The 25,358-nt window shown below is 38.1% G+C and overlaps 18 protein-coding genes across 18 annotated transcripts; 8 read left to right on the plus strand and 10 right to left on the minus strand. All coding sequences in view use genetic code 12, as the record gives it.

The window, feature by feature from the left end:
• Positions 1–683: 683 nt before the first annotated feature.
• Positions 684–1,343, plus strand: CTRG_04843 (uncharacterized protein; the record flags this gene model as incomplete). Its single annotated transcript, XM_002550499.1, has 1 exon — positions 684–1,343. The coding sequence occupies one exon, from the start codon at positions 684–686 to the stop codon at positions 1,341–1,343; it is 660 nt and encodes a 219-aa protein (XP_002550545.1).
• Positions 1,344–1,366: 23 nt separating this feature from the next.
• Positions 1,367–2,530, minus strand: CTRG_04844 (GTPase; the record flags this gene model as incomplete). The annotated part of the gene is made up of 1 exon (XM_002550500.1): positions 1,367–2,530. The coding sequence occupies one exon, from the start codon at positions 2,528–2,530 to the stop codon at positions 1,367–1,369; it is 1,164 nt and encodes a 387-aa protein (XP_002550546.1).
• A 131-nt stretch (positions 2,531–2,661) lies between these two features.
• CTRG_04845 (uncharacterized protein) lies at positions 2,662–3,576 on the minus strand (the record flags this gene model as incomplete). Its single annotated transcript, XM_002550501.1, has 1 exon — positions 2,662–3,576. One exon carries the CDS (start codon positions 3,574–3,576, stop codon positions 2,662–2,664), a length of 915 nt encoding a protein of 304 aa, XP_002550547.1.
• Positions 3,577–3,786: 210 nt separating this feature from the next.
• On the minus strand, positions 3,787–6,531 carry CTRG_04846 (uncharacterized protein; the record flags this gene model as incomplete). Its single annotated transcript, XM_002550502.1, has 1 exon — positions 3,787–6,531. One exon carries the CDS (start codon positions 6,529–6,531, stop codon positions 3,787–3,789), a length of 2,745 nt encoding a protein of 914 aa, XP_002550548.1.
• A 947-nt stretch (positions 6,532–7,478) lies between these two features.
• Positions 7,479–8,510, plus strand: CTRG_04847 (uncharacterized protein; the record flags this gene model as incomplete). Its single annotated transcript, XM_002550503.1, has 1 exon — positions 7,479–8,510. One exon carries the CDS (start codon positions 7,479–7,481, stop codon positions 8,508–8,510), a length of 1,032 nt encoding a protein of 343 aa, XP_002550549.1.
• A 45-nt stretch (positions 8,511–8,555) lies between these two features.
• On the minus strand, positions 8,556–8,834 carry CTRG_04848 (uncharacterized protein; the record flags this gene model as incomplete). The annotated part of the gene is made up of 1 exon (XM_002550504.1): positions 8,556–8,834. One exon carries the CDS (start codon positions 8,832–8,834, stop codon positions 8,556–8,558), a length of 279 nt encoding a protein of 92 aa, XP_002550550.1.
• Positions 8,835–8,998: 164 nt separating this feature from the next.
• On the minus strand, positions 8,999–10,099 carry CTRG_04849 (uncharacterized protein; the record flags this gene model as incomplete). The annotated part of the gene is made up of 1 exon (XM_002550505.1): positions 8,999–10,099. One exon carries the CDS (start codon positions 10,097–10,099, stop codon positions 8,999–9,001), a length of 1,101 nt encoding a protein of 366 aa, XP_002550551.1.
• Positions 10,100–10,488: 389 nt separating this feature from the next.
• Positions 10,489–11,550, plus strand: CTRG_04850 (ERMES complex subunit; the record flags this gene model as incomplete). Its single annotated transcript, XM_002550506.1, has 1 exon — positions 10,489–11,550. The coding sequence occupies one exon, from the start codon at positions 10,489–10,491 to the stop codon at positions 11,548–11,550; it is 1,062 nt and encodes a 353-aa protein (XP_002550552.1).
• A 60-nt stretch (positions 11,551–11,610) lies between these two features.
• Positions 11,611–12,489, plus strand: CTRG_04851 (5'-(N(7)-methyl 5'-triphosphoguanosine)-(mRNA) diphosphatase; the record flags this gene model as incomplete). The annotated part of the gene is made up of 1 exon (XM_002550507.1): positions 11,611–12,489. One exon carries the CDS (start codon positions 11,611–11,613, stop codon positions 12,487–12,489), a length of 879 nt encoding a protein of 292 aa, XP_002550553.1.
• DBP7 (putative ATP-dependent RNA helicase) lies at positions 12,479–14,605 on the minus strand (the record flags this gene model as incomplete). The annotated part of the gene is made up of 1 exon (XM_002550508.1): positions 12,479–14,605. One exon carries the CDS (start codon positions 14,603–14,605, stop codon positions 12,479–12,481), a length of 2,127 nt encoding a protein of 708 aa, XP_002550554.1.
• A 25-nt stretch (positions 14,606–14,630) lies between these two features.
• CTRG_04853 (DNA-directed RNA polymerase III subunit) lies at positions 14,631–15,392 on the minus strand (the record flags this gene model as incomplete). Its single annotated transcript, XM_002550509.1, has 1 exon — positions 14,631–15,392. One exon carries the CDS (start codon positions 15,390–15,392, stop codon positions 14,631–14,633), a length of 762 nt encoding a protein of 253 aa, XP_002550555.1.
• Positions 15,393–15,446: 54 nt separating this feature from the next.
• GCN3 (translation initiation factor eIF2B subunit alpha) lies at positions 15,447–16,394 on the plus strand (the record flags this gene model as incomplete). Its single annotated transcript, XM_002550510.1, has 1 exon — positions 15,447–16,394. One exon carries the CDS (start codon positions 15,447–15,449, stop codon positions 16,392–16,394), a length of 948 nt encoding a protein of 315 aa, XP_002550556.1.
• Positions 16,391–17,683, minus strand: CTRG_04855 (uncharacterized protein; the record flags this gene model as incomplete). The annotated part of the gene is made up of 1 exon (XM_002550511.1): positions 16,391–17,683. The coding sequence occupies one exon, from the start codon at positions 17,681–17,683 to the stop codon at positions 16,391–16,393; it is 1,293 nt and encodes a 430-aa protein (XP_002550557.1).
• Positions 17,684–17,966: 283 nt separating this feature from the next.
• On the plus strand, positions 17,967–19,132 carry ASC1 (40S ribosomal protein RACK1; the record flags this gene model as incomplete). The annotated part of the gene is made up of 2 exons (XM_002550512.1): positions 17,967–18,494; positions 18,707–19,132. The coding sequence occupies 2 exons, from the start codon at positions 17,967–17,969 to the stop codon at positions 19,130–19,132; spliced, it is 954 nt and encodes a 317-aa protein (XP_002550558.1).
• A 779-nt stretch (positions 19,133–19,911) lies between these two features.
• CTRG_04857 (uncharacterized protein) lies at positions 19,912–21,126 on the minus strand (the record flags this gene model as incomplete). The annotated part of the gene is made up of 1 exon (XM_002550513.1): positions 19,912–21,126. The coding sequence occupies one exon, from the start codon at positions 21,124–21,126 to the stop codon at positions 19,912–19,914; it is 1,215 nt and encodes a 404-aa protein (XP_002550559.1).
• Positions 21,127–21,291: 165 nt separating this feature from the next.
• On the plus strand, positions 21,292–21,804 carry CTRG_04858 (uncharacterized protein; the record flags this gene model as incomplete). The annotated part of the gene is made up of 1 exon (XM_002550514.1): positions 21,292–21,804. The coding sequence occupies one exon, from the start codon at positions 21,292–21,294 to the stop codon at positions 21,802–21,804; it is 513 nt and encodes a 170-aa protein (XP_002550560.1).
• A 248-nt stretch (positions 21,805–22,052) lies between these two features.
• Positions 22,053–23,105, plus strand: CTRG_04859 (uncharacterized protein; the record flags this gene model as incomplete). Its single annotated transcript, XM_002550515.1, has 1 exon — positions 22,053–23,105. The coding sequence occupies one exon, from the start codon at positions 22,053–22,055 to the stop codon at positions 23,103–23,105; it is 1,053 nt and encodes a 350-aa protein (XP_002550561.1).
• A 32-nt stretch (positions 23,106–23,137) lies between these two features.
• Positions 23,138–25,294, minus strand: MRE11 (MRX complex nuclease subunit; the record flags this gene model as incomplete). The annotated part of the gene is made up of 1 exon (XM_002550516.1): positions 23,138–25,294. The coding sequence occupies one exon, from the start codon at positions 25,292–25,294 to the stop codon at positions 23,138–23,140; it is 2,157 nt and encodes a 718-aa protein (XP_002550562.1).
• Positions 25,295–25,358: the final 64 nt, after the last annotated feature.

The following is a 25,358-nucleotide window of genomic DNA, read 5'->3' on the forward strand; positions in this document are numbered from 1 at the left end:
ACACTTTGGATACTACTATATTATGGCACAAGAATAGAGGGGGCAACACCCCTAGAGGTGACTCCAGAGTTTTCCCACAATCGTTTATCGTCACCGGTGATATCCACGCTGAATGGTTGCGTGATGCTGCAAGACAATTATCAGTTTACCAACCATTGATTAAACACGATCCTAAATTGAAGAATTTAATTCTAGGCGCAATCAACACCCAAGCATATTATGTTGTTGATAGTCCATACTGTAATGCATTCCACCCACCACCTGGGTCTGGTGTCAAAAAGGGAAATACTGCTTTTGATTCGGTGTTCCCCGTCCCAAATTGGAAACAAGTTTTTGAGTGCAAGTACGAGATTGATTCCTTGGCCAGTTTTTTAACTTTGACAAACGATTACTTTGAAAATTCAAATGGTGACTTAAGTTTCATCGATAATGTGTGGATAAGAGCATTGGAGAAGCTATTGGTCGTCTTGCGCAGAGAAAGCGTCCCGTCATTTGATGAAGAAACAGGACAAGCTTTGCCGTTTTACTACTCGTTCCAGAGAAATACAAACATCGGATCGGAAACTCTACCATTGGGAGGTGTGGGTAATCCGGTGAATTACGGTACTGGTTTAATCAGAAGTGCATTCAGACCAAGTGACGATGCCACAATATTGCAGTTCTTTGTCCCAGGAAACATCCACATGTACACCGAATTAAAAAGAGCAAGAAAGAATTTCATCAACAACGACAATATCCCACGAGACCGTTTGATTGTTGAAACCGTTGATAGTTTTATTGAAACATTAAGTGTTGGTATTGAAAAGTACGGTATTATCAACCACCCAGAGTTCGGCAAAGTATACGCTTATGAAGTCGATGGTTATGGAAGTGCTACTTTCATGGATGATGCAAACATTCCTTCATTGTTGTCCATTCCTGATTTGGGGTACAAGCCAGTGGACGACGAAGTTTATCAGAATACCAGAAAGATGATCCTATCCAAAGAAGGCAACCCATACTACTTGAAAGGTTACTATTTCGAAGGTATCGGCGGCCCCCACATTGGTATTAAAAATGCCTGGCCAATGTCGCTATTGATGAGAATCCGTACTACCGACGACGACGAGGAAATCATGAACAGTTTGGAATTGGTAATGCAAACAACAGGCCAACTAGGGTTGATGCACGAATCTATAAACGTCAATTCAAGAAACGGAAAAGACTACACCAGACCTTGGTTTGCATGGTGTAATTCTGAGTTTGGGAAAACAATCCTACATTTAGCCAAACATAAACCACACTTGATTTTCAAAAAAGAGTTTCACAAACCTTACGAAATTGATACACTTTTTTCTTTGTAATACAGACTATAGATTAAATACATTTACTGACTTCTATTTATGTAGTTGGCAATGTCTTCCGCAGTTTTAGAGGAAGCAGGCTTTGCCGTTGCCTCAAATGCCTGTTGGTATCGAGCTTGTAAATCAGCATCGGTCGAAGATGTAACCTCTCCTTGACGATCTTCAGGAAATGTGTATTCTCTTTCCGGCTCTTCATCCTCATCTCTCAATACTTCCCCTTGGTACTTGTCGTCTACTTCCTCATCATCGTCTTCATAATCGGACAACACTTCCGAGTCCTTCTTGTCACTCATTTTCATATCCTTCATCAACTTGTTCAAAGACTTGGCTTGTCTCTTCTTTTCATCTTCTTCCTTTTGCTTCAAAATTCTTTCCCTCTCGGCTTTATAAAACTCATTATATTCCTCCACTTTATTATCAACGGCATCCATAAACTCATCAAACCCATTTCCAGTATAACTACTAACACCAACCACATCCAAGTTTGAATAAAACTCTTCCAACATTAAACTCATTGAGTTGATCAAAGAACTCATATACCCACTGGTTTGCTCCCCATTCAACTCATGGTCTTTTTTAACAGCTGCCTGGAAACTTTCAAAATCAGTCATCCATTCCTTGGCAAATTCACAATCGGTAACATCAGTCTTGTTGAATACCACAATCATTGGCAACTTGGTCTTGTACAATATAGAACAAGCATACAACATGTTGGACATGAATGTGGTCGGACTGGTGTTTCTTGGGGTGTCAACAATATATGCAATAACTGTAGGGAACTCACTGGCAAACGATTCAGTAATGATAGCACCACTGGCACTCCATATAAAACATTCAATTTGACCAGGTGTATCAATAACAACGTTGTTTATTCTATCCTTCTTCTTTTCAATCAATTTAATAACCTGATCTATCTTGGTGGAAAACAAATTCAAAGATGTGACAATTGCCCCGTTTGGACCCAAATTGTATTGTTCCATAACTTTCTTGTACTTGACTGAATCTCTTATATCAATGTTTGCTCCAAATGGCACTTTCAAAACCGCTGGATCCAAGTTTATCACATATGGCGGGGTCTTCTTTGAATGCAAGTGTGAATTCAATCTTTGCACAAATGTGGTCTTCCCAGAACCCGCCATTCCGATACATATAACTGTAGGTGGTGCATTACTTGTTGTTGTAGACATTGTTGGTTGGTGATATTAATAATGGAAAGAAAAAGAAGAGATGGCAATTTGTAAGTTTCCCGATTTTTCTTTTTTTTTTTTTTTTTTTTTTTTTCTCTGCCTTTTTCCGCGATGTTCTATATTACGTAATCTCAACTATATCTCTCTATGAACCTATCGACAACACCATCAAAAACACTCTTATGGGATAAAATTTGAATGTTTTCGGCTTCTCCTTTGAAAACCTTATCAGCTTGTGGAGCACCAGGACCACCCAAATTAGGCATTTGTGGTTGTTGTTGACCTTGTTGTTGCATCAACTCTGCAGCTTCATCTGAACCCATCAACAAAGAGTAAATAGGTTTCAACCCAAACAAATTAACAAAATACCATGAAATACTCGATACATATCTAACATTCAAGTCCGGAGTGTTAACCCCACTTTGTAACATATTCTTGAATCCATCAGTTAAAGGAAATGGCAATTTCATAACAACAAACCCAGCAAAGAAATAATTAACCCATGCCATAATCACAGTTTGTGGAATATAACTCATCAAGTTCCCCTTGGCCATTTGCATAAGAGCTTCATTGGATCCTGGGTTGAGAGCCGCCATGGGGTCTTCAGCACCATTGGCAGCTGGTTTTTTGGCAATAAACTCATCGGAGTTTAATTTATCAATAAAATACTTCTTGCGGATTTCAAAGTCACTATCATTCAAAACGGAATTGTTTTCTCGGAAACATCTAGCACGATGAAGAAATTGACCTTCACGAACAGTCTTGTAGGCCTCCAATTTGGGTTGGGTTTGTAGTAAAAAAGTGGCATTGGATCTTAACAATCCAACTAATACCATTGCCACAGAGATAGGTAATAATACCCAGTACTTCAATTGAGGATCTAGTAATAAATCAGGAGTGATCATTGTTCTTTGTTGATTTGATGGTTGTTTAGTTGTTGAGAATTTTCTTTGCTTAAAGAAAAAAAGGTCCTGAAAATCCACCACCAAAAAAAAAAAAAATAAAATCAAAAGGACGTGCGAAATGATCAATTTTATGAACAACATGAAGTATATCACCAGTCATCATGATAGGTACATATACGTAGAATATGTGTTGTAGAATTATAATAAATCATCAACTTATCCATGTTAGTAGTATGCACATAATGATTATTTTTTGGTGGAATTTTGTCCCAAAATACTAGCAAAACTTCAACGGTTGATGAAAACAAAAATAACAAATATGCATTAGATTACGACAAAATATATATAGTATTACAAAACAAAGAATTTAAGAAAACGTTGCCTCTTTGTTTCCTTTGCCTTTTTCTCTACAACCAATTCTTCTACCGGTTCTGTAGATTCAGCTGGAGGTACTTCGGGTTCCGGAATTTGAGCATCAACTGTGGGTTTCATCACTGGAACAGCAGTGATTTGTGGGGTGTTTCCTACTGATGTGGACAGGACGTTTGGTGGTGGGAGTTCCTGACGTATCGGTTCTGTATGTGCTTCTATAGGAGCTTCAACAATTGGTTCATCACTGGTAGACCTGTAATCATCAATGACATCAACCGCAACGGCAGATTCGTCATCGTCGTCCTCCACATTATCCAACTCCACATCTACGGTATTATCATCGAGCAGCTGTAAATGAGGCACTGGAACATGATGGGTTGGTTCAATACTATCAAGGTTGGTCTGGGAAGAAGTAGTTGATTGCAATTTAGGAACGGACACTTTAACCACATCCAGAGGGGAACTAGTACCATTTGGTCTGTTGACATTCAAATCAGATGCAGAATAATAAATATGCGAATCAGTCAGAATTCCAGCTGTATCAGAATTGCCATTGCTTGTATGTTGATTAGCGGCTTCAACGGGTCCGGTCGTATCCTGTACGGACTCTTTAGCAACTTGATGAGCTACCGGTGTTTTAGAATGATCAGGAACAACACCTTCAGGATCCTTCGGATAATAAAATTTCCCATGACCTATTATGGTTTTTGACCCCTCTGTATGATCGTGTTCACCATCATTTATGTTTGGTTTGGGTATTTCCTCTACTGGTTCTTGAGAAACGATTGGATCAACTTCACCAGTTGGCGGTTCAATGATTGGCTCTGGAATAGTTTCAGGAATAGTTTCTGGTTGCACTTCAGGTTTCAGTGGAGGTTCAACGACAGCATCTTTAACTGTGTTGCCATTAGCAACTTGAATAGATGTAGTAGTATCTGGAATAGTTGCAGCTGGGACTGCATCATAATTCAGACTGGAATTGGTTGCTGGGACTTGAGCTGGGACTTGAGCTGGGACTTGAGCTGGGACTTGAGCTGGGACTTGAGCTGGGACTTGAGCTGGGACTTGAGCTGTAGCAGCAGCAACAGGAGCAGTAGGAACAGTAGCAGCAGCAGCAGCAGCAGCAACAGGAGCAGTAGCAGTAGCAGTAGCAGCAACAACAGTAGCAGGAGCAGTAGAAGTAGCAGCAGCAACAACAGGAGCCTCTGCGACACCATTTGCAACAGGTGCTTCACCCGTTATAACAGAATGTGAGCTTGCAGAACTTCTTCTTCTAGCGATGAACTTATCCAAAAACTTGCGTTTCTTGTTTCCTTTTTCTTGTTCTTTAGCCAATTTAGCATCCTCCTTTTGTTTCCTCTTTTCGTCTTTAGCTCTTCTCTTGTCCTCATCAGCTTCCTCTTTAGCTCTTCTCTTGTCTTCCTCAGCTTCCTCTTTAGCCCTTCTCTTGTCCTCCTCAGCCTCTTCCTTCAATCGACGCTTTTCCTCTTCCTCTTCTTCTTTAGCTCTAGCTTTTGCCAACCGTTTCTCTTCCTTCAAACGTTCTCTTCGGCTCGATGCACGCTGCGGTTGATCTCTCATGGTCAAGATATAATTAGGAGACCTAGGAGCTTCTGGAACAACAACTGGTTTCTGTTCAACTTTAGGAGATACAACTGTTGGCTGTGGTGGTTCTCGTGGAGAAAGTGGAATGAACTTGTATTTGGATTTCTTTGCTGATTCCGGTGAAGATGGCTGAGCAACTGGCGGTGGGGGCTGAACTACTTCTGCGCCATCACCAAAAACTTTCTTGTTGGCAGCTTTATATGCAGCAGCATAAAGTTCTTCATCGGTTAATTTTTCCTTCTTAACCTTCACCCGTGACTCCTTTGGGCTGTACTGCCTTGTTTGCACAGTTGGATTGAATCTGATAGATGATGGTGGTGATTCATGGTGGGTTCCATTGGCAACAAATGGCTCCACATGTGACAGTCTTATTGAACCAGCAGAGTTCTTCAATATAGATCTTGGCTTGCCGACACTATTCAATGACGTTGTTCTTTCATAGTTTTGTGCTGGCGAGAATGCAGCTCCTAATTGTTGTTTTGGAGATGTCAGCAAATCCCCTGTGTTTAATTTCAACTTCTCAGCACCATCTAATTCAGCATCAAGTTCTGATCTGGAATAATCAAAGTTTTCAAATTCCTCAATCATTCCCAAATTGACATCTGCTGCAACCGGACCACGATTAGCATTACCAGAAGACGACATACTATTCAATCTAGAAGTAGGACGGGAGATATTCTTAGTGGTTGTTTCAATAATGTTGGATCCATCTGGCAATGTTCTAATTGTTTTAGTAGTAATTGAGGTGGTTCTTCCACTGGAGTCAACCACCCTGGTGGTTTTGGTTGTAACAACTTCCTCTTCTTCTTCCAAATCACCACCCTCTTCGTGTATATACTCATGTTGTAATGGTGATGTAACCCCTGGACGACCATTATAGCTGTGTCGCGATGACAAACTGTAGCTTCTACCACTACCATTACCCACATTGTATGACGGTTTGGGATTATAAGTGTACAGTCTCAATGAATTGGATCTACCAGTGGTCATTGAGTTTGATCTAGCTGTATAATATCTTTGACTGTTAGGTCGTTGTTGTTGCTGTTGCTGTTGTTGTTGTTTAACTGGGGTAGAGTGCATCTTCAAAGCAGCAGCCGCCGCTTGTCCCGCACTAGTCATCGAAGGGCTTCTCTGGGGCGATTGTTGATTAACCGGGAGCCCATATTGTTGAGTAGGATGATGATAAGCATTGATCTCATGGGCATATTTGTTGAACCCTTGATATGACTCTGAGCGTCTCTAATTATATGTTGTTAGTAATGATTTAGACGATCTGGAAATTGTGGGACGGCTATCAAACATTCCACAATTCAAAACAGCAATAACATACTCTTCTATTGAACAAACCTGGCATTGACACTTGTTTGATCTTCTGTTATTTAATGATATAAAGGTAGGTTGTAAAATAAAAAAAAAAAAAGATGAAAGAAATTAAAGGAAAAAAAAAAAAAAAGGTAGATGGAATTGCTGTTGTTTACTGTAGGTTGCCATTTTTTCCTCTCTGTTTTGATTTTTTCTCTTTATTAATATTTATTATGTAAAAAAAAAAAAATGTGAATGACACAAAAAGAGTAACTTGAAATTCCCTTAAGGGAGCCGAATAGCGTACAATGCCCTCATCATCTCAGATACATTACAATCAACACATTTAATATTTCACCTGGTGAACAGACATCTAATTCGTTGGCTTGCGGGAAATATAACTTGTTGATGAAATGGCGAAAACGTGTGGAAGCTTCGGCACATTCAAAGGTTATGTATAATTGTCCACATACATTGCTATTAAAATGCAATTTTACTTATTGTGGATAGAAAGGAACACAGAAGAATATCACTGGCTAATCTCTCTTTTTACGATACCAATCGACTTCCGAGGGGGGACAAACAGTGATCTATTTAAATAGAGAGAGAGAAAAAAAATTAGTAGCGTCTACAAGTCGGATTTGTAATCTTAGTAAAATATCAACTGGTGCGCGCATGGTCTAATGTCTATTAATAATCAGCATCGTTAGTATAAATCGTGATTAAACTGTCGCTATTGGATGTAGTTTTTCTTTCTTCAACAAATGAATCTTTACATTATTCCAATAGTTCTTTCTGTGTTATATTACTACTATTACTACAACAAGAACACCGCGGTTATGAGTGCTGTTACCAAGAAATTCATACAAAATCCAAACCCGTTCCCAACATACTTTTTTTCCCATGGTGGTCCCACTTTTATGTATGAAAATGACGATTTTGGTAATAAAGGTGCCTGGAATACTGTTAAGAAAATCGGTACTAATATCAAGAAAAACTGGAAACCAGATTACATAATCGTTGTCAGTGCTCATTGGCAAAGTTCAGGTACCAATTTGATTGAAATCAACTATCCAAAAACCAGCGAAAACCCATTGATTTACGATTTTTATGGATTTCCTGATTACATGTACAAAGAAGAGTTCCACACCAAGAACAATTTGTTTATTGCAAATGAGATCAAACAAGAATTGGAAAAGAATGGATTCAACTCGAACATTACCAACCGTGGTATAGATCACGGTGTGTGGGTTCCGTTCAAGGTGGCTTTCAGTGACTACACGACTCAGTCCAAACAACAACCCGAAGAGAAAGGATTGGATTTGCCAGAAACTGCTGTTATTCAAGTTTCATTGACTTCAAATGATAAAGATTTTGATAAGCATTTCAAGTTGGGCCAAGTCTTGAGTAAGTTCAAGAATGAGTTGATTTGGGACGAATCTAAACAGAAGCACTTGTCTGGTTTGGTAATTTGTTCTGGTATGTCGGTTCACAATTTGAGAGATCTTGGGCTTGGTTTCCGCTACCCAGCTGGTTTACCTTATGTCAAGCCATTCAACCAACTCTTGACAAAAACAGTCGAAACCAAAAAGGGTAACGAATTGTTGGCCGCTTTCAATGAGATGCACAAGAACCCCTTATTAAGACAAGCTCATCCTACTTTGGAACATTTCTTACCAATCGTTGTTGCTGGTGGTATTGCATCCACCGGAAATGAAAACATCAAAGAACTCTACAATGCTGCCCTGTATAGTTTAGGCTGGGGTGTTTACCAAGTTGGTGAATACAAATTATAAACTCTTGTGAATAAATATATATATTTAATATGCCTTTATACCCCTTTATCTTTTCAATAATTCGTTTAATGCATTTTCAACACCTGCTTCATCTAAACCTTCCAAGTTTCTCTTGACTTCTTCACCCTTTTCGAATCTGGCAGTCAATGTTGGTGGGATTCCATAACTTTCTCTAATCAAGATTGGCAATTTATAACTCAGTTGTGATTTCAAACCTGAGTAGTTTTTGGTTAAAAAGTTTCTGACCGGTACTGATGCTTCTCCAGTTTGTGATAAGTGAAATCTCAATTCTTTCAATGCTGTTGGAATAACAAATTTAGACATGGTTGTGGGTTATTTTTGTTGACCTCTAGATGTTGTAGATGAATAATTTTTTTTTCCATGATTTTTACTGGTGCGCAGAATTCAAAAATGAAAAAGAAGTCGTGTGAACAGGGACAAAAACAAATCTTTGTTGCGAAACTTTTTAATCTATACACTAATTCCTACTACTTTGACGAATGTATTTTTTTGACATCTTGAACAACCACCGGCATACCTGTTTCTATGGATTTCATAACCGCATCAATACACAATAAAGCAGATATACCATCATCAATAGTACAGAATGGCTCATCGACATTGCCACGAATCAAATCAACAAAGTGGTCTAGTTGTGAATCAAATGGTAACTTTTCGGCATCGAGATTGAGCTCTGATTCATGGATTGGGTTTGTCCATGACGAATCTTCTTGGTGGAATAGTGTCATGTCAGGCACAGAAAGAGTACCATTGGATCCAAATATACGATACACACCAGCAAGTTCTTTGTGCTTTGGGATTGTTGGATTTTCTCCAGTACCATTTTCAAAGTTAAATGGTGAAACAACGTTGTCGGAGCAGATAAATGTACCTGTAATTCCATTATCAAATTTAATGGTTAAGGCTGCACCTTCATCGGTGGAATGGCCTCTCTGCTGTGGTAATAGTTCAGCATAGATTCTGTGGATTCGACCAAACATATACTGTAACAAGTCCAAATCGTGGATTAAATTAATCAACAATACACCACCACCGGTTTTGGTATCTTTTCTCCAAGGTGACATATTAAAATATTCTTGTGGTTTACGCAAGCACCAGCTACCCTGGATTGCAACAATTTGACCAACTTTGTGTAAGTTTTCCTTGGTGCCAATGATATACGGATTGAATCTTCTATGATGTCCAACTAAAACTTTAACATTCTTTTCTTGACAATATTCCTTTAGTGCTTTGGCGTCTTCGGGAATAGTCGATACAGGCTTTTCAATCAACAAGTGTATACCATGACTGGCTAGTTCCATGGATATTCTGGTATGGGTATGGTTGGGGGTACAGACGATAGCACCATCAGGGTACGGGATCGAGTTGGACACACAATGATCAATACATGACTGTATGCTTGGAAAGTACAAAGTTTTCAACGACTCGGCTAGTTCTGCCACTGCAGGGTTGGGATCTATTATTGCAAACAATTCTGTCTGTTGATTTTGAGTTACATGCGATGCATGTCGAGGGCCGATTAAACCTGCACCAATCACTATGATTCTAAGTAAATTTGGGGCAATCATGATTAACTGAATGAATGAAAGAAAGGAGTGGTTAAAGGGATGAAAAATTTTTCATTTTACTCTATTGGTTGCGAAGGGTATAGAGAAAAAGCAATTCACAAACGGTATGCTTTTTTCTGTTTTGTGCTGTAAGTCTCCCGTTATGCCGAAACAGGCGCACAAAGAAAAAAAAAAAAAAGAAAGAGTCATAGTCGGTATAATTTCCCCGAAATGTGGAGTCTTGCTAGCAAGGGCCATGTAAGAGACTTAGGGTGGTTGTGGTGGTTAACTATGTTGAGTGTAGTGTCCATGCGCGACCTCTATAAACAGTTGTTGTTCTCTCACATCAACAAAAAAAAAATTACACGAAAAAAAAAAAATCACATCATCATGGTATACCGACAACAACAATGTCATTTGATATAAAATGGGAAAACCTAACAGTTGACAACACCATCAATGAATCAATTCAGAGTTTTCTTGATGAACAATTTAAAAAGTTATCATTACCTTCTTATATTTCTAATCTATCAGTCACCGATTTTCAACTTGGCGAAATTCCTCCAGAAATCACAATACGACATATAGGCGACCCGTTTGACGAGTTTTATGAAGATACAACCGATAGTCCTGAAACAGAACAACCTAAAGAAGAGTATACTGGTGATGACGATGACGATGACGATGATGATGAAGACGATGAAAGTGATGACGATGGTCCAGGACTAAGTACCATATCTGAAGGTATTCATTTATTAAATTTCAACCGAACTGGATCTCCTTTGCCCGATGCAACACCATTGTCACCACGTCCGATGAACAGATCTAGAGATTCGTTTCAGTCTATTCTTCATCCATTTGGTGTAAATATTGGGCCAACAGGATCGGAAACCCCTACTAATCTATTGAATCAAAGCTATTTTTCATCACGAAGGGTATCCATAAAGCAAAAACAACCGTTATACGATGAAAATGATATACAATTGATTGTTGAGTTCAACTACAAGGGGAATTTGCATATGAACATATTGGTCAATTTGTTGGTGAATTACCCGTCTCCGAATTTCATTTCATTACCAATAAAATTGCACATCACTGATATTGAGATCCATTCAATAGCTACAATCGCATACTTGAAGAAGGCAGTATTTTTATCATTCTTATGCGATGTCAATGACGAAACAATCCCTGAGTTCAACAACAGTCAAAGCATTGAGTACTACACAAAGAACAACCCAATTGATATAATCAAGAAAATCAAAATCGAAAGTGAGATTGGAGAAGTAGAGAGTAATATATTGAGAAATGTCGGTAAAGTTGAGAGATTCTTGGTAGAACAGTTGAGAAATATCCTTCGTGAAGAATTAGCGTGGCCAAGTTGGATATGTCTCGATATGAATGATGACGATGAAGAGGAAGAAGAAGAAGAGAATCCATCAGAAAGTAGTAGTACCACTCATGTAGGTAGTTAAATAGAATAAAGATTGAGAAAGAAAAAAAAAAATTTTTTTCTCACTGCATTTGTTCAACCAATGGAGCAACTTATTAACAAATTCACCTTTACAAGATTACTCAAAGCAGATAGTCAAACCAAGACAATTTCCATTCTTGGTGAGATTGATCAACAGAATGCCATTGTTACTATTGAGAAATCCCTGTTTCATACAGATCTGGTCCAATTACAAAAATTAATCACCGACATCTCGTTAATAAACTCTAACGATGTTTACTACTGGTCCAAGGTCAACTTGTACCAAGATTTGGTTGATTCCCCTGGTGCTAAATTAAACTTGATTTTCCCAGCTACAGAAACACACATTAGAAAGTATGACGATCAGAAATTGCATTACATTAGGGAAACTCCTGAGATGTACCAGAAATATGTCATCCCGTATATTAAATCCATGAAAGGAGACAGATTGAAGTGGGTTTACAATATTCTATTTGAAGGCAAGGAAAGTGAAACATTTATTCACCACGATAAATCACCTAACGGGTTTGTATTGTTACCAGATATGAAATGGGATGGTATCAACTTGCAGACATTGTACTTGTGCTGTATTGTTAACCGTATGGATATTTCCAGTGTTAGAGATTTCGATGCATCACACGTGGAATATCTTACTGAATTGCAGGATACAATAATCAAAGTTACTACAGAAAAGTATCCGTTGGCAAAAGACCAATTGAGAATTTTTATTCATTACCAACCATCGTATTATCATTTCCATGTACACGTGGTTAATGTACAACATCCAGGGTTGGGTGATGGTATTGCTATTGGTAAAGCTATATTATTAGACGATGTTATAGACAATTTAAAGATTGACGGTGATTACTACAAAAGGAAAACTATAGGTTATGTACTTGGAGAAAACCACGGTCTTTGGCAATCTATATTTAATAATTAAATTCACTACTTGAAGCTTTAACAGCCATCTTGGCCATACGTAACATTTTCTTTTTCGGGTCCTCCTTCTTGCCTCTCTTTGATTCGGTGAAATTACTATTGTTACCCACAGATTTACCCAACTTTTTAGGGGTTTCTCTCAACCCGAAACTCTTGGCCAAGTGCCCAAGATGCAAAAGTTTGACATTGAAAAACTCACGTTCAGATGATAAATGTGTGGCATATGCTCTGATATGTGAGGTGAATGCCTGTATGGCTTTGCTCAACATTGCTTGATCCTCCAATAACCATCTTTCAACGTCAAGATGCCAGGTCGTGGCATGGATATCCCATTTCCCAATCTTGTTGTCCTTTGATTTATCACTACCTTCTGCAAACCCTTGCTGTAATACTTCTTCGTAGTTTTGAATACGCAAACTTCCTTCTTTTGGATGCACCACTTTCAACTTCCCATCAACATAACCTTCTTCACTACCCGGCAACAAAAACAATGTGGCAGTACCTTGGTTACCCAATCTGGCAGTTCTACCAATTCTATGTAAATGATCGTCAATGGTGAATGGCGGATCAAACTCAACAACGTTGGCAATATTTGGCAAATCCAAACCACGGGAAGCAACATCAGTACAGAATAAGATCTTGGTTTTGGTGGTGTTATCCTTGATGAATGATTGCAATGTAGTAGTACGTGCTTGTTGCAGAAGGGAACCATGGAGCTTATAAACAACAGTATTAGGTCCAAGCAATGGCGCATCCACCCCTTTGGCATCATCAGTAGACTCTTTCTCACTTCTGGTAAACACGTCAAAATGGTAATCTACTGAATCAGAACAGGAAAAAAACACCATTGTTGTCAGGGATACTTTTGCCAATAAAGCGTCAAGGGTGACTAATCTTAATTTGGGAGGTACAACAAGCACATTCTGTACCAATTGATCAGGAGCAGTACTTCTCAACTCTTCGGTTTCACCAAATGTGATTGTTCCTGGGACATTCTTGAATGAATCCACTGATATCATTTCTGGGTTGTTCAACACAATACTACCGAGTTTCTTGACATTGCTTTGTAAAGTCGCAGAACACAACATGTTGATTCTTTTATTTGGTAACCCTTGCCACTTATCAAGTGTCTCGTTAATCTTGCTGTTGGCATCGATCTGTGATGTGATTTTGCTAATGGTCTCTTCAAACCCTAATTCCATCAATTTATCTCCTTCATCTAAAATCAACCACCTAAGTTGGCTCACATCAAGGTTTTTTGTATTTTCCAAATGATCAGCCAATCTACCAGGAGTGGCCACCAATATGTTACACCCTTTTCTTAACCTTGCCTTTTCTGACTTTTTCTTTTCCCCACCAATAACAATACCTGGGACAATATGATGATGGCATCGTGTTAAGGTTTCCAACACACCATAAATTTGTGTAGCCAATTCTCTTGTTGGGGTCAAAATAATACCAAACAACCCTGACTCTCTGTTAATCTTGTACTTGTTTTCCATCATAAGTTTGTGAAACATAGGTAATACAAACGACAATGTCTTACCGGACCCTGTTTGTGCTTTGACAAATAAATCTTGATTGGTAGTAATTAAATTAGGGATAACCAACTGTTGAATCTTGGTAGGGTACTTGAAACGCAAGTGTTCTGTTAAATGTGACGACAACTTGTCATTTAATCCCAAACCTGCAAATGTTGTGGCATCTTTGATCGGAGCATTTGATGGCAAGTATGTCACTTCCTTGGTGGTTGGTTTACTGGTAATCACCTCACTGTTGGTAAACAACGAAGACACATATGAATCATTCTTCCCACCAAACTCACCTTTGGTTTCTGTAAATTTCACACGCTTCGCTGGTGTTTCCTTTTCTTCAACAGGGTGTTTTCTTTTCGATTCGTCTACTGGGATACTGTTAACGCCAGTGGATCTTCCTTGTAGTTGTAGTTTTCTTCTTTCTTTCCATCTTCCTCCTTTTACCTTGACCTTGGCTGCTGGAGTGGTGGTAGTACCAGTAGCAAAATTCAATATCAATCCGTCGTCTTCCATCGTTGTACCGAAGAGAAAGAGAAAGTGATGCAATACATTTTCCGCAAGAATTTTTCGTTTTTTATACATTTTTTTTTTCTTTGCGCGATGACTATCAATTATTGATAATCTGATCTATATACTCATCATACGTAGTGTTGCTTTCTAATGTGTAATGATCGCACCCATCGAGTAGCTGTTTTCTGGTTGATTTACTAGCCTCATCATCACCTTTCTTCCAGGTCAAATTCACCCATTCCTCTTCTTCAAATCGTTTCACCAGTTTTAAGGAATCACCCAATGCGTGCAGAAACTCACCAGAGCTTACCGAATGTTTAGCAGCCGATTGTAAGATTTGCACATTTGCAGGAGCTTCTGCACTGGATTCCATTTGTTTCCTTTGTTGATTCTTTTTAGCATCTAGATCATCAATGTATTTAAAATCTGATCTCAATTGGACTGAACTATCAATAGGGATTAAAATTACGCGCTTGTTTTCTGCGTCAATCTTGGCGATATAATTTCCCACTTCATCGGTACTGTCCAACACCCCCAGGACAGTTTGGTGTGCAATCTGTTCACCCCAGTCTTCGAGCTTATCAATATCAAAAAATTGTGATGTGTCTGAAGGGATTTTAATCTGGAGATAATTCGAGTTGGGTTTGATCGATGTTTGGCATGCAGCTGTGTTTGGACGTGATTTAGGACGACCTGGGTATTGTAAAACATGTAAAGACTGTTTGGTTCTTTCAGGTAATGCGTTCATGTACAATGGAATGGATTCAACTATAGGATCATCTTCATCAACATCTTCTTCGATGATTTCCTTTTTGATGACAATCTCGTCGGTTGGTTCGTCACTTACGAATAAACTCATTGCTGAAGAGAAAAAGAGAAAAGAAAAAAAAATTTTTCGTCCTTTTTTTTTTTCATGATGGGTTTTTCTATTATCAACCAAATGACCGAGTTTGATATCACCGAAACATATCTTAAGTTTTTAAGAGAAGATAAGGAAATGACCATGCCCATAGCGGCAATTGAGTCACTTGTTTCCATGTTGCGCATCAAATCGCCATCTACATCAGCAGAGTTGATCCTGTTGGTGGGGAAGAACATTGAGTTGTTGAAAGCATCTATACCGAACAATATTTCTTTATCTGCTGGATGTGATTTGTTTATGAGATTTATCTTGAGAAATACCAATGTTTATTCTGACTGGGAGTCATTTAGTCAGAATTTAGTGGAAAATGGAGAATTGTTTGTCCAACGTGCCAAGGAGTCTAGAGAAAAACTGGCCGAATATGGTGTTCCATTTATCAAAGATGACGATACGATTTTAGTGCATTCCTATTCCAGAGTTGTCTACAGTTTGTTGTTGAAAGCCAAGAAAGAAAAATTGATTAGATTCAAAGTGTTGGTTACCGAAAGTAGACCAACTGGTAATGGGTACTACATGGCCAAGAAGTTGAAAGAAGCAGATATTCCTGTGGAAGTGATTGTTGACAATGCAGTGGGGTATGTCTTGCATAAAGTGGACAAGATCTTGGTTGGTGCTGAAGGTGTTGCTGAAAGTGGGGGTGTTATAAATCATATTGGTACTTATCAAATTGGGTGTTTGGCCAAGGTTAACAACAAACCATTTTACGTTGCCACAGAATCACACAAGTTTGTTAGATTGTTCCCATTGGCACCAAATGATCTACCTATTCCAGCGGTTGATTTCAACGCCGAGGAGTCCAACCACGCAGGTGACGAATTTTTGGCTACAAGGTTTGTTGATTTCACTTCACATGAATATATTACTGCATTGATTACTGATTTGGGAGTGTTGACTCCATCGGCGGTCAGTGAAGAGTTGATTAAAATTTGGTATGATTAAATAATTCTAGCTAATACATTTTCTAAATCTGCAAGATCAAAGTAGTCAGTATTGTCCAACTTGTCAACCTCTACACACGTAATGTTTTTCGAAGTAAGCAACGGAACATCGACTTTGATTTTGCAATCCTTCATGTAGACTAAATGTGTGATGTACTTGTTCCACTCACTAGTGGTAGTACCTCCTGTGCTGTACTCTGCCAGCTGTACAATCACCTTGATGAAATCCACAGCAGTCATTCCAAACGTTTCTCGATCAAGGCAACCATTTAGAAGCAAGACTTTCTTGCGGCTCTGACAAATGGCTTTGCCCATATTTTTGAGAATAATAATTGGCACAATACTTGTCATCAAGGACCCAATGGAGTAGATCAACGTGTCGGTGTTGGCAATGGTAGATGTGACTTTACTATGAGCCGTGGGACAGATTTCTTCTCCGTATGGAGACACGTAAAAAATTCTCTTTATTGGCGACAACAATGGCTCAATATTTTCCAGCTTGGAGAAATGTAACTGTGATTTCTTTAGTTCTGGGTGAGTATATTGTGGGACATTACCTGATTCGTCTTCGTCTGATGAAATATATGAACCAGGACTCGATGGTTGTGGGGAACTGGGTCTGGTGGTAAGTATTGGTGGTGGATAATGGGCATTATCAGAAGGATGAGAAATCTGTGACTGTCCCGTGATGATCAATCCATTTTCTAAAATAGCACTAATATGATAAGTAAAGTTTGTATTTATACAAGGCAAGACTTCAATAGATGGATCGATCTCGGTTAATCGGCAAAACAATTCAATGGCACTATCCAATGATCCAATAAACAATCGTGCTCCAGTTAAGAATAAGTTCCCCACATTGGCCAACTCATAACGAAATTGCTTGTTTTTATTGGAAATCTGGTGTTTTGATCGTTTCAACAATTCAACATGGAGATGGACAAAGAATGCACGAAAGATTTCTCTAGTGGACACATTGATTGGCGCCCATAAATGATGAGTTCCTTCGACAATCTCATTCCATTGGTGTTTAGCTATTACAGGATCACGGGATAATCTAAAGCTTAACAATTTGCGTAATGGCTCCTGATGATCAGGGATTAATCGTGTTAGTCTTGATCGTATATCTCCTATAGCCGGCCCACCGATAAATCTCACGATCTCCGAAGTTGATCCGCCATTGTCCAGAATCGGTAAGATGTATGAGACGTTAGGTGAAAGTCTCTTGAATAATGGTACTAACTCATTGGTGGCTGTACCTCCTGATATGATGGTGATTTTGGTAGACATGTGTGTGCGACGGTGGTTTGAGATAAGCTTTCCACAAACAATGTCGAAAATATGTTGATGTTTTTAACTTTTCTGCGCGCAAATTTCAGAACGCTAGTAAAGTGAGGACCGTGAATCCACCTCATACTTGTCGATATTATTGGTACATGCACGACCTCATCACACACACACACACACACTCAATCTGAGTTCTTTAAAAGGGAGAAGCAGAGGAAAAAATATATACTGAAAACTTTTCATATTTTTTTTTGTTCTTTCTTCATTATCGCTACTACAATCAACAATGGCTGACCAAGAAGTTTTAGTTTTAAGAGGTACCTTAGAAGGTCACTCCGGTTGGGTTACTTCCCTTGCCACCACTCCAGCTCACCCAGATTTATTATTGTCTGGTTCTAGAGACAAGACTTTGATTAGATGGAAATTGACCGGTGGTGAAGACAACCAATACGGTGTTCCAAAGAAATCTTTCAAAGGTCACTCCCACATCGTTCAAGATGTTACCATCTCTGCTGATGGTGCCTACGCTTTGTCTGCTTCTTGGGATAGAACTTTGAGATTATGGGATTTGGAAACTGGTGAAACCACCCAAAGATTTGTTGGTCACAAAGGTGATGTCATGAGTGTCTCCATTGCCAAGAACTTGAGACAAATTGTTTCTGCTTCCAGAGACAAGACCGTTAAAGTCTGGAACACCATTGGTGAATGTATGGCTACTTTGAACGGTCACAACGATTGGGTTTCTGCTGTCAGAATCTCCCCATCTGACCAATCCTCCACTGTCATTTCCGCTTCTTGGGACAAAACTGTCAAGGTATGTTTCTTTATTTACTATTATTACTTATTAACGATTCTTCGTCTATCTTGGTCTTATGTGATGAACAACTTATATTTGCTACTTCAGACGATGGCTTGCCAGCTTTCGAATGAGACATATCATTTATCACCAAGATCTCTGATATCAAACCAAGTTGGAGAAGAATTTGTATATTCTCTTTAGAATTATTTTACTAACTTAATTTTTAGTCCTGGGATTTGACTGACTACTCCGTCAACGCTGATTTCATTGGTCACACCGGTTACATTTCATGTATCACTTTGTCTCCAGATGGTTCTTTGTGTGCCTCTGCTGGTAAAGATGGTGTTATCATCTTGTGGGACTTGAACTCAAACAAGACTTTGTACACCTTGGATGCTAAATCCGAAGTTCACGCTTTGGCTTTCTCTCCAAACAGATACTGGTTGGCTGCTGCTACCACCTCTGGTATCAAGATCTTCAAATTGCAAGAAAGATCCTTGTTGGATGAATTGAAACCAGAATTTGCTATTGGTGCTAACGCTAAAGACCCAGAAGCTATCTCCTTGGCTTGGTCTGCTGATGGTCAAAACTTGTTTGCTGGTTACACTGATAATGTTATCAGAGTCTGGCAAGTTATGACTCCATCTGCTTAAGTTTAGTTCTTTTTGTATTGTGTTTTTTTTTTGTTTTTTAGATTAGGGTTAATACATGTTTACGTGTTGAATTCTGTCTTTTCATTGAAGTGACTGTAGAGGAAGGTCAAGAAGAACCAATGATATTTACTCGTATTTGTTGATCAGTGTCGCGTTTTGAAATGTGTCGCCGATTCGGGATGTAGGTCCAGAATATTATAAATAATGCTATGAATTACGCAGTTGTGTATTTTATAATATATCTAGTATGTAGATGTATATGACAAGAATCGCAACTTGTAAAGTGAATATCTTTGTTGTAGTAGGTATTGTTAAAAAAAAAAAAAAACTCAATCGGTAAGTAACATTTACTTTGAAATTCGTTAAAATTTTGAACGAAATTTCAATCCAAGATAGAAATCGTGCTTTACTTCCGTTGAGATACGTATCCTGTAGTAATTATGACAATACAATATTTGACACGTGAGTTTTGACACATGAATCGGACTTATCATTAACCAAAACATGTTTAATTGGAACTCAAAGAGTTATTTGTCCGGCAAGTCATTGAACAACAAAACAATAGACCACGTGTATCATATTTGTTCATGAATGACTCGTAGAATTCAAGCCATCATTGTTGTGATGGACAAGATTAGTCCTAGTTCTTATAGTAGTCAAAGGTTGATTAACTAACTATATACTAAACTCCTCTGCAATTAACTACTTTACAAGTTAAAATAGTTCAAAAAATTATATACATTAAATATTATTTCAAACGAATTTCTTGCTAATTTGTCCTATGGTAAAAGATACAATGCATTTTTATCGGCACTTTGCTTAACACTGACTAACCCTTTAGTTGCCAAGTATTCCATCATTAAGCAAACATCATTCTTGTCAGGAACATGAGTCAATTTCAATAAATCTTCGTAACTTGTTTTTGATCCATCATTTCTAGTTTCTATAATCTCATTTATAATTTCATTAAGTTGACCATTCTTCAACCATAATCGTGCTCCTATGATCTGCATGTCTGTTGATTCCAACAATCGTACAAACAAACTGTGCTTGTCTTCAAATAAATCCAATATATTCATCATATAATAGTTGGTCATCCGTATAGTATAAGGCATCTGTTCACAGAAGTCCATGATTTCTCTAGAATCAATGAATTTTGTGTCAATGTCTTCTGAAAGATATTCACGTAAATACAAATCATTTGATGCTGTAGGATTACCTGTAGAAGTCTGAATGATGTCAACTTTTTGGGTATGTCTCACCATATCAACCAAGGAATCTTGTACCTGATTTACTTTCTCCCACGGAATATTAGTATCATCTTTCACAGTAGTGTTCATGAAACTATTGTACCTTAATGCCAAATTAAACAAATCTATATTTTGGATTCTCGAGAAACGATACCCAGTTCCATGGTTTGCATTGATATCATCCACCGCTGCTTTGAATTCTACGTATGATGCATCATAATGACTCATTGGGAAGGTGGAAAACAAATCAGCGGTTGATTTGAATAGTAGTGTTATTGGGATATTACTATCAAACTGCGTAGCATAAAACTTAAATGCATCCTGCAACTTTTTAGTTTTTGGAAGACTACCATATGGTGAGTAGTATGATCTAATAGCGTTTTCCACATTTGAGACATATTTCCCATTATTCACACTAGAGTTATTTGTATTTGGGATCAATGATTTTCTTAATGGTTTTTTGCTTGTGTCAAATAGCTGTGAAGTTTTCTTCAATTCGTATGGACCAAATTGTATAGGGTTCATAAACATATGGGAATCAAGGTCCAGAACCGATGAAAGTTTTTCTCCTTTGATCCTATTGTTTCGTAGTAACTGCCATTGGTTGTTGATTACTTGTAGATCACTTGTGGAAGATAAATATGCACTGACATCATGGGGGTAAAGATTATTGAGCTGATATGATAATGACTTATATATTTGGAGCAATTTCCGTACAGACGAAGGTATGTGACTGCTCGTCATGTCATGAAGGTGATATTACCAAATGATAGTATCTCGATGGTTGGTGAAAATTTGTGATGAATGGTTTAACGCGGGAAGAACTTTAAAAAAAAGAAAAAAAAATTCTACGAATTATTCTACACTTCTTTTCTCATCATCTCCACATCTACCTGATTTCCCACCAACATGATTTCCAGAGCTATCCGTCATACAAAGTTAATAAAGACCGGGTTAACTTCAAGATTATTTGTAAAAGCTGCCACTGTGTCAGTTTTGCCTCGTCATTTCAACTTTCCAGCCAATAATGTTACAACTTTTAGAAGATTTCAAAGCAGTGCCACTTTGCCAAACAAACTAGAGGGTGAGTTGTTATTACAGTTTACTTGTAATATCTGTAACAATAGATCCAGTCATAATATATCCAAACAATCATACGATCATGGAACTGTCGTTGTTCAATGTCCATCTTGTAAATCAAGACATTTGATTGCTGATAATTTAGGGTTCATGGAATACAACAAGAAGTTTGACTTACAACAATACTTGAATTCAAAAGGTGAATCAATTGAAACTAATCCCAACGTTGTTGAGTTCAATGATCTTCCAGAAGACTTGAAGAGTAAATTGCAAGAAATGAAAGACGACGCTCCTTCTGAACAAAAATTAGATCTCCCAAAACCTGATGATAGTAAAAAATAGAAATAAAAAATCTTTGTAAATATAAACTTCTAAGATGTTCCATAGGGAGTGTACCCCCCTGAATAGCAATCAATTGATTGCAAAAATTTATTCTATTTGGTTCCAAGATTCTCTCTCTCTCTCTCTCTTTCTCAAGCTTCAGATCGCATCAAAGCCAATGAGAAGAGAAAAATAAACTTCAAACATAATCTGAAAAAAAAAAAAATATACTAAAATCTCTAATTTGATTCATCTACTAAGCAACAGCAATGTTATCAAGGGTAGTGTTAAGACGTACTAGTCCTTTAATCAGGGTATCTAGACAGATCCAATCCATTAGACTCAATTCCTCTAAGCTGGACCCCTCTGAGAAAATCTTCAAAGAATATGAAAAACCATTAGAGAAAAAGGAAAAACAAGAAAATGTTGATAATTTACAAGGTTTGAAGGATAAGTTTAGTGATAAGATCCAAGATGTTAAAGTGAACCTTGGTGATTCCAATGTTGCCCAAGGAATGGAGAAATTGGCTGGAAATGAGGTTTTTGAGAAATACTCCCTGAAATTACAACAGAAAGCCAAAGAGTTGGGTATCCCTGTTGAAGAATTGAAACAGAGATTCCAAGATGAAATCGAAAGAGTCAGAACTCAGCTTGGCGGTGTTGATCCAACCGAGGAATTACAAGAGTTGTTGAAGAAACAAGAAGAAGAAAAGAAGAAAGATGGCACCATTAAAGTTCGTGGTAAGATCGATCCAGATACTCCAAAATTACCATACAAGACTTTAGACGATTTCGTTAATGTTGGAAAGACTAGAGAATTACCTCGTGATGATATAATTAAAATCTGGAATGCTAGATTTGCCAGTAATGATCGTGCATTACATGCTGTTTTATCCCATTTGCAATTTGCAGAATTGTACGTCAATGCATTCAAATACCAGCAATTTATTTTACCGGTTCCAAAACCACTGCAAGACGGCTATGAATTGCAATATGTCCAATGGCAGTTTGTTGGAGCCGAAACAATAAACTGTATGTTTACCACATTGGCTGAGTACAAATTGCACGGCGAGTATGCTTCGCCACATACCACATTGACCTTCCATTTGGAATTGGCTGAAGATAAGGATCTTGTATTGATGAATGGATATGTGGATAAAGAAAGCGGTATCACCATGGATGAAGCTCATTTATTAGTGGTTAATTTGCAACGATTCTATAGTGGGAAATACCCAGAAAAGACAAAGTTGTTAAAAGAGTTCAACGAAGGTGATGAAAACTTTAACATTGACGAATTGATTCAACAATCTACTACTGTATAATTGAAAGAAGAAAAACAAAAATACACAATTATTTATCTACGACGTCGCCCGGTCGATTTCTTTGGCGGTACATATTCATCTTCGTCACTTAGTATTTGGATATCGTCTTCAGCATAACTTGGTTTAGAAGACTTGGCTTTTCGGCTACTCTTACCACGGCGAGTATCTTCTGTAACAAACATTTCAATGTCCGAATCATCTGAACTTAGTATCATCTCTTTACTTTTTGACGCTGGTTTCTTTCTTGTATTTTTGGATTTTGGCTTTGAAGGTTCACTTTCCAAGTCTCTGTTAATCGAGTCTAAGTCAATTGGATTACTTAACTCTTTGATTTGCAGCAAGAATTGTTTGAACGAAGACTTTGCGTGCTTCTCACCACTACCATGGAATTCACTCTCATCAATATCAATACTCAACAATGCCTTAGTTTCTCTTTTTATCTCTCTAGTGACAAATTGACTTAACGCATTCTTATCTTCATTGTCAATGGTTTTCTGTACAGCTTCATTGATCCCGTCTTCTGGTACCAATGTCAATTGGGTTTGTTTCAACATGTCACTAACGATATCTTTCAATTTCAAATCGTTCGCCTTACGTTCGCTCAACTTCTCCTCAAGCAAATCCGCATCAAATTTTGTTTTCTTTGTTAAGCTAGTCTTCTGACGTGGCGGTACTTTTCTCTTATAAAACTGAACCACATCATTGACATTGGCTACTTTACCGACAAACCTATTGGAAAATCTTGTCACATTCTCAATTTCAAATCCCCCACTATACTCCACGCGTAGTCTAACTAATGGCAATGGGAGCTTCAGTTCAGATTCTCCAGTAAACAAATGTCCATTCTTTTCTTTAAATACCCTATTAGCTTCTTCAATCGCCTTCTCGGCTTCTTCAGTCAAATACGCAATGACATCGCTTCGTGATGCAGCACCAGGAATGAGATCTGTCTTCAGCAACTCAATATCTTTTATGACAAATGGACGAACTGTTTTTAATTCTATAGCCTCAATGGAATAGTTTTTCCCTTTGATATTCATTACGTATACGTGCTTGGGTGCACTTTCTCCTTCAGTTAATTGAGTCGCCACAGATGAACCTCCCTGTAGAACATCAAATTTAGTTTCTGCATTATGTTGTGGGTGTGGTATACATTCATGTTCATGACCCCATAAAATAAAGTCTATGAAATTAGGCAAAAAGTTCTCCGGAATGGTGGAAATATAACTATGCTCTGTTCTGTTTTGATGAAATGCCAAAAAATTGAACCAATCGTTGGTTTGTAATGAAGGACGTTGAAATTTGACTGACCCATCTCTAAATAACCTATGCAATCTTTCATCTCTGATACTTGACATCCCGTATAAGGATAATTTGGTTGTCCCCTTTTGTAGTAACACAGGCGAAACAGTAATCTCATCATTGTCACGAACTTTACCAAAATGATTAATCAACCCAGTGACTGCTAATAAATCAATGGCCAGAATAAACTCCTCTCCAGTAGCATCGTCATGATTACCACTAATTGCAAAAACGGGAACAGAAATGTTTAAATTAGGGTCCTCATAGTTGATCTCTTCCACACCATTGGCCAAATAAGATGGATCGCTTAATAGTTCCAACTCACAAGGTCTATCTCCCATACAATTTGAACGTAATGATTTTATAACATGATACATTGATTTCTTAGATGGTTTATTTATATGGAATAAATCACCCCCATGAATTATCATATCCACGTCTTGTTGTTTGGCAAGTTGGGTTATTTCTTCAAAAGTTTTCCACGCGTCATCTCCACGAATTGGATCGTTTTCATAAACACCAACATGATTGTCTGTTGCTAGTAGAACTCTGATGGTATCTGGACCTGGTTCGATATGATCAACCAACGGCATGACAAATGTAGCTATTTCTCTCTGTGGCAGTATGAACAGAAATCCATCACATGAACAAACAAGAGGAATTACTGAAGTCGCGTTTTTTTTTTTTTTTGTTTGGTCTTGACGATGGTGGTAGATTTTTATTTTTTCCCTTCCTCCCTGCCTGCCTCCCGCACCGTTTGTCCTGTCTCGTGCAAATTTCCGTTCGCCGCAAAAACATATCCCGGTCATCGTCAACGTCGTGACATCCTCATCAATCAGAACGGAAAAGAAAAGAGCAGAACGACGGTTGGATTTTAAACAGATCATTCTTGCGTTACTTATACAACTCTCCTCCTTTTTTTTTTTTCAAAGTTAGATCTCAGCCAACAGT

The sequence above is a fragment of the Candida tropicalis genome, assembly GCF_000006335.3.
Source record: "Candida tropicalis MYA-3404 genomic scaffold supercont3.7, whole genome shotgun sequence".
Classification (NCBI taxonomy): Eukaryota; Fungi; Ascomycota; class Pichiomycetes; order Serinales; family Debaryomycetaceae; genus Candida; species Candida tropicalis.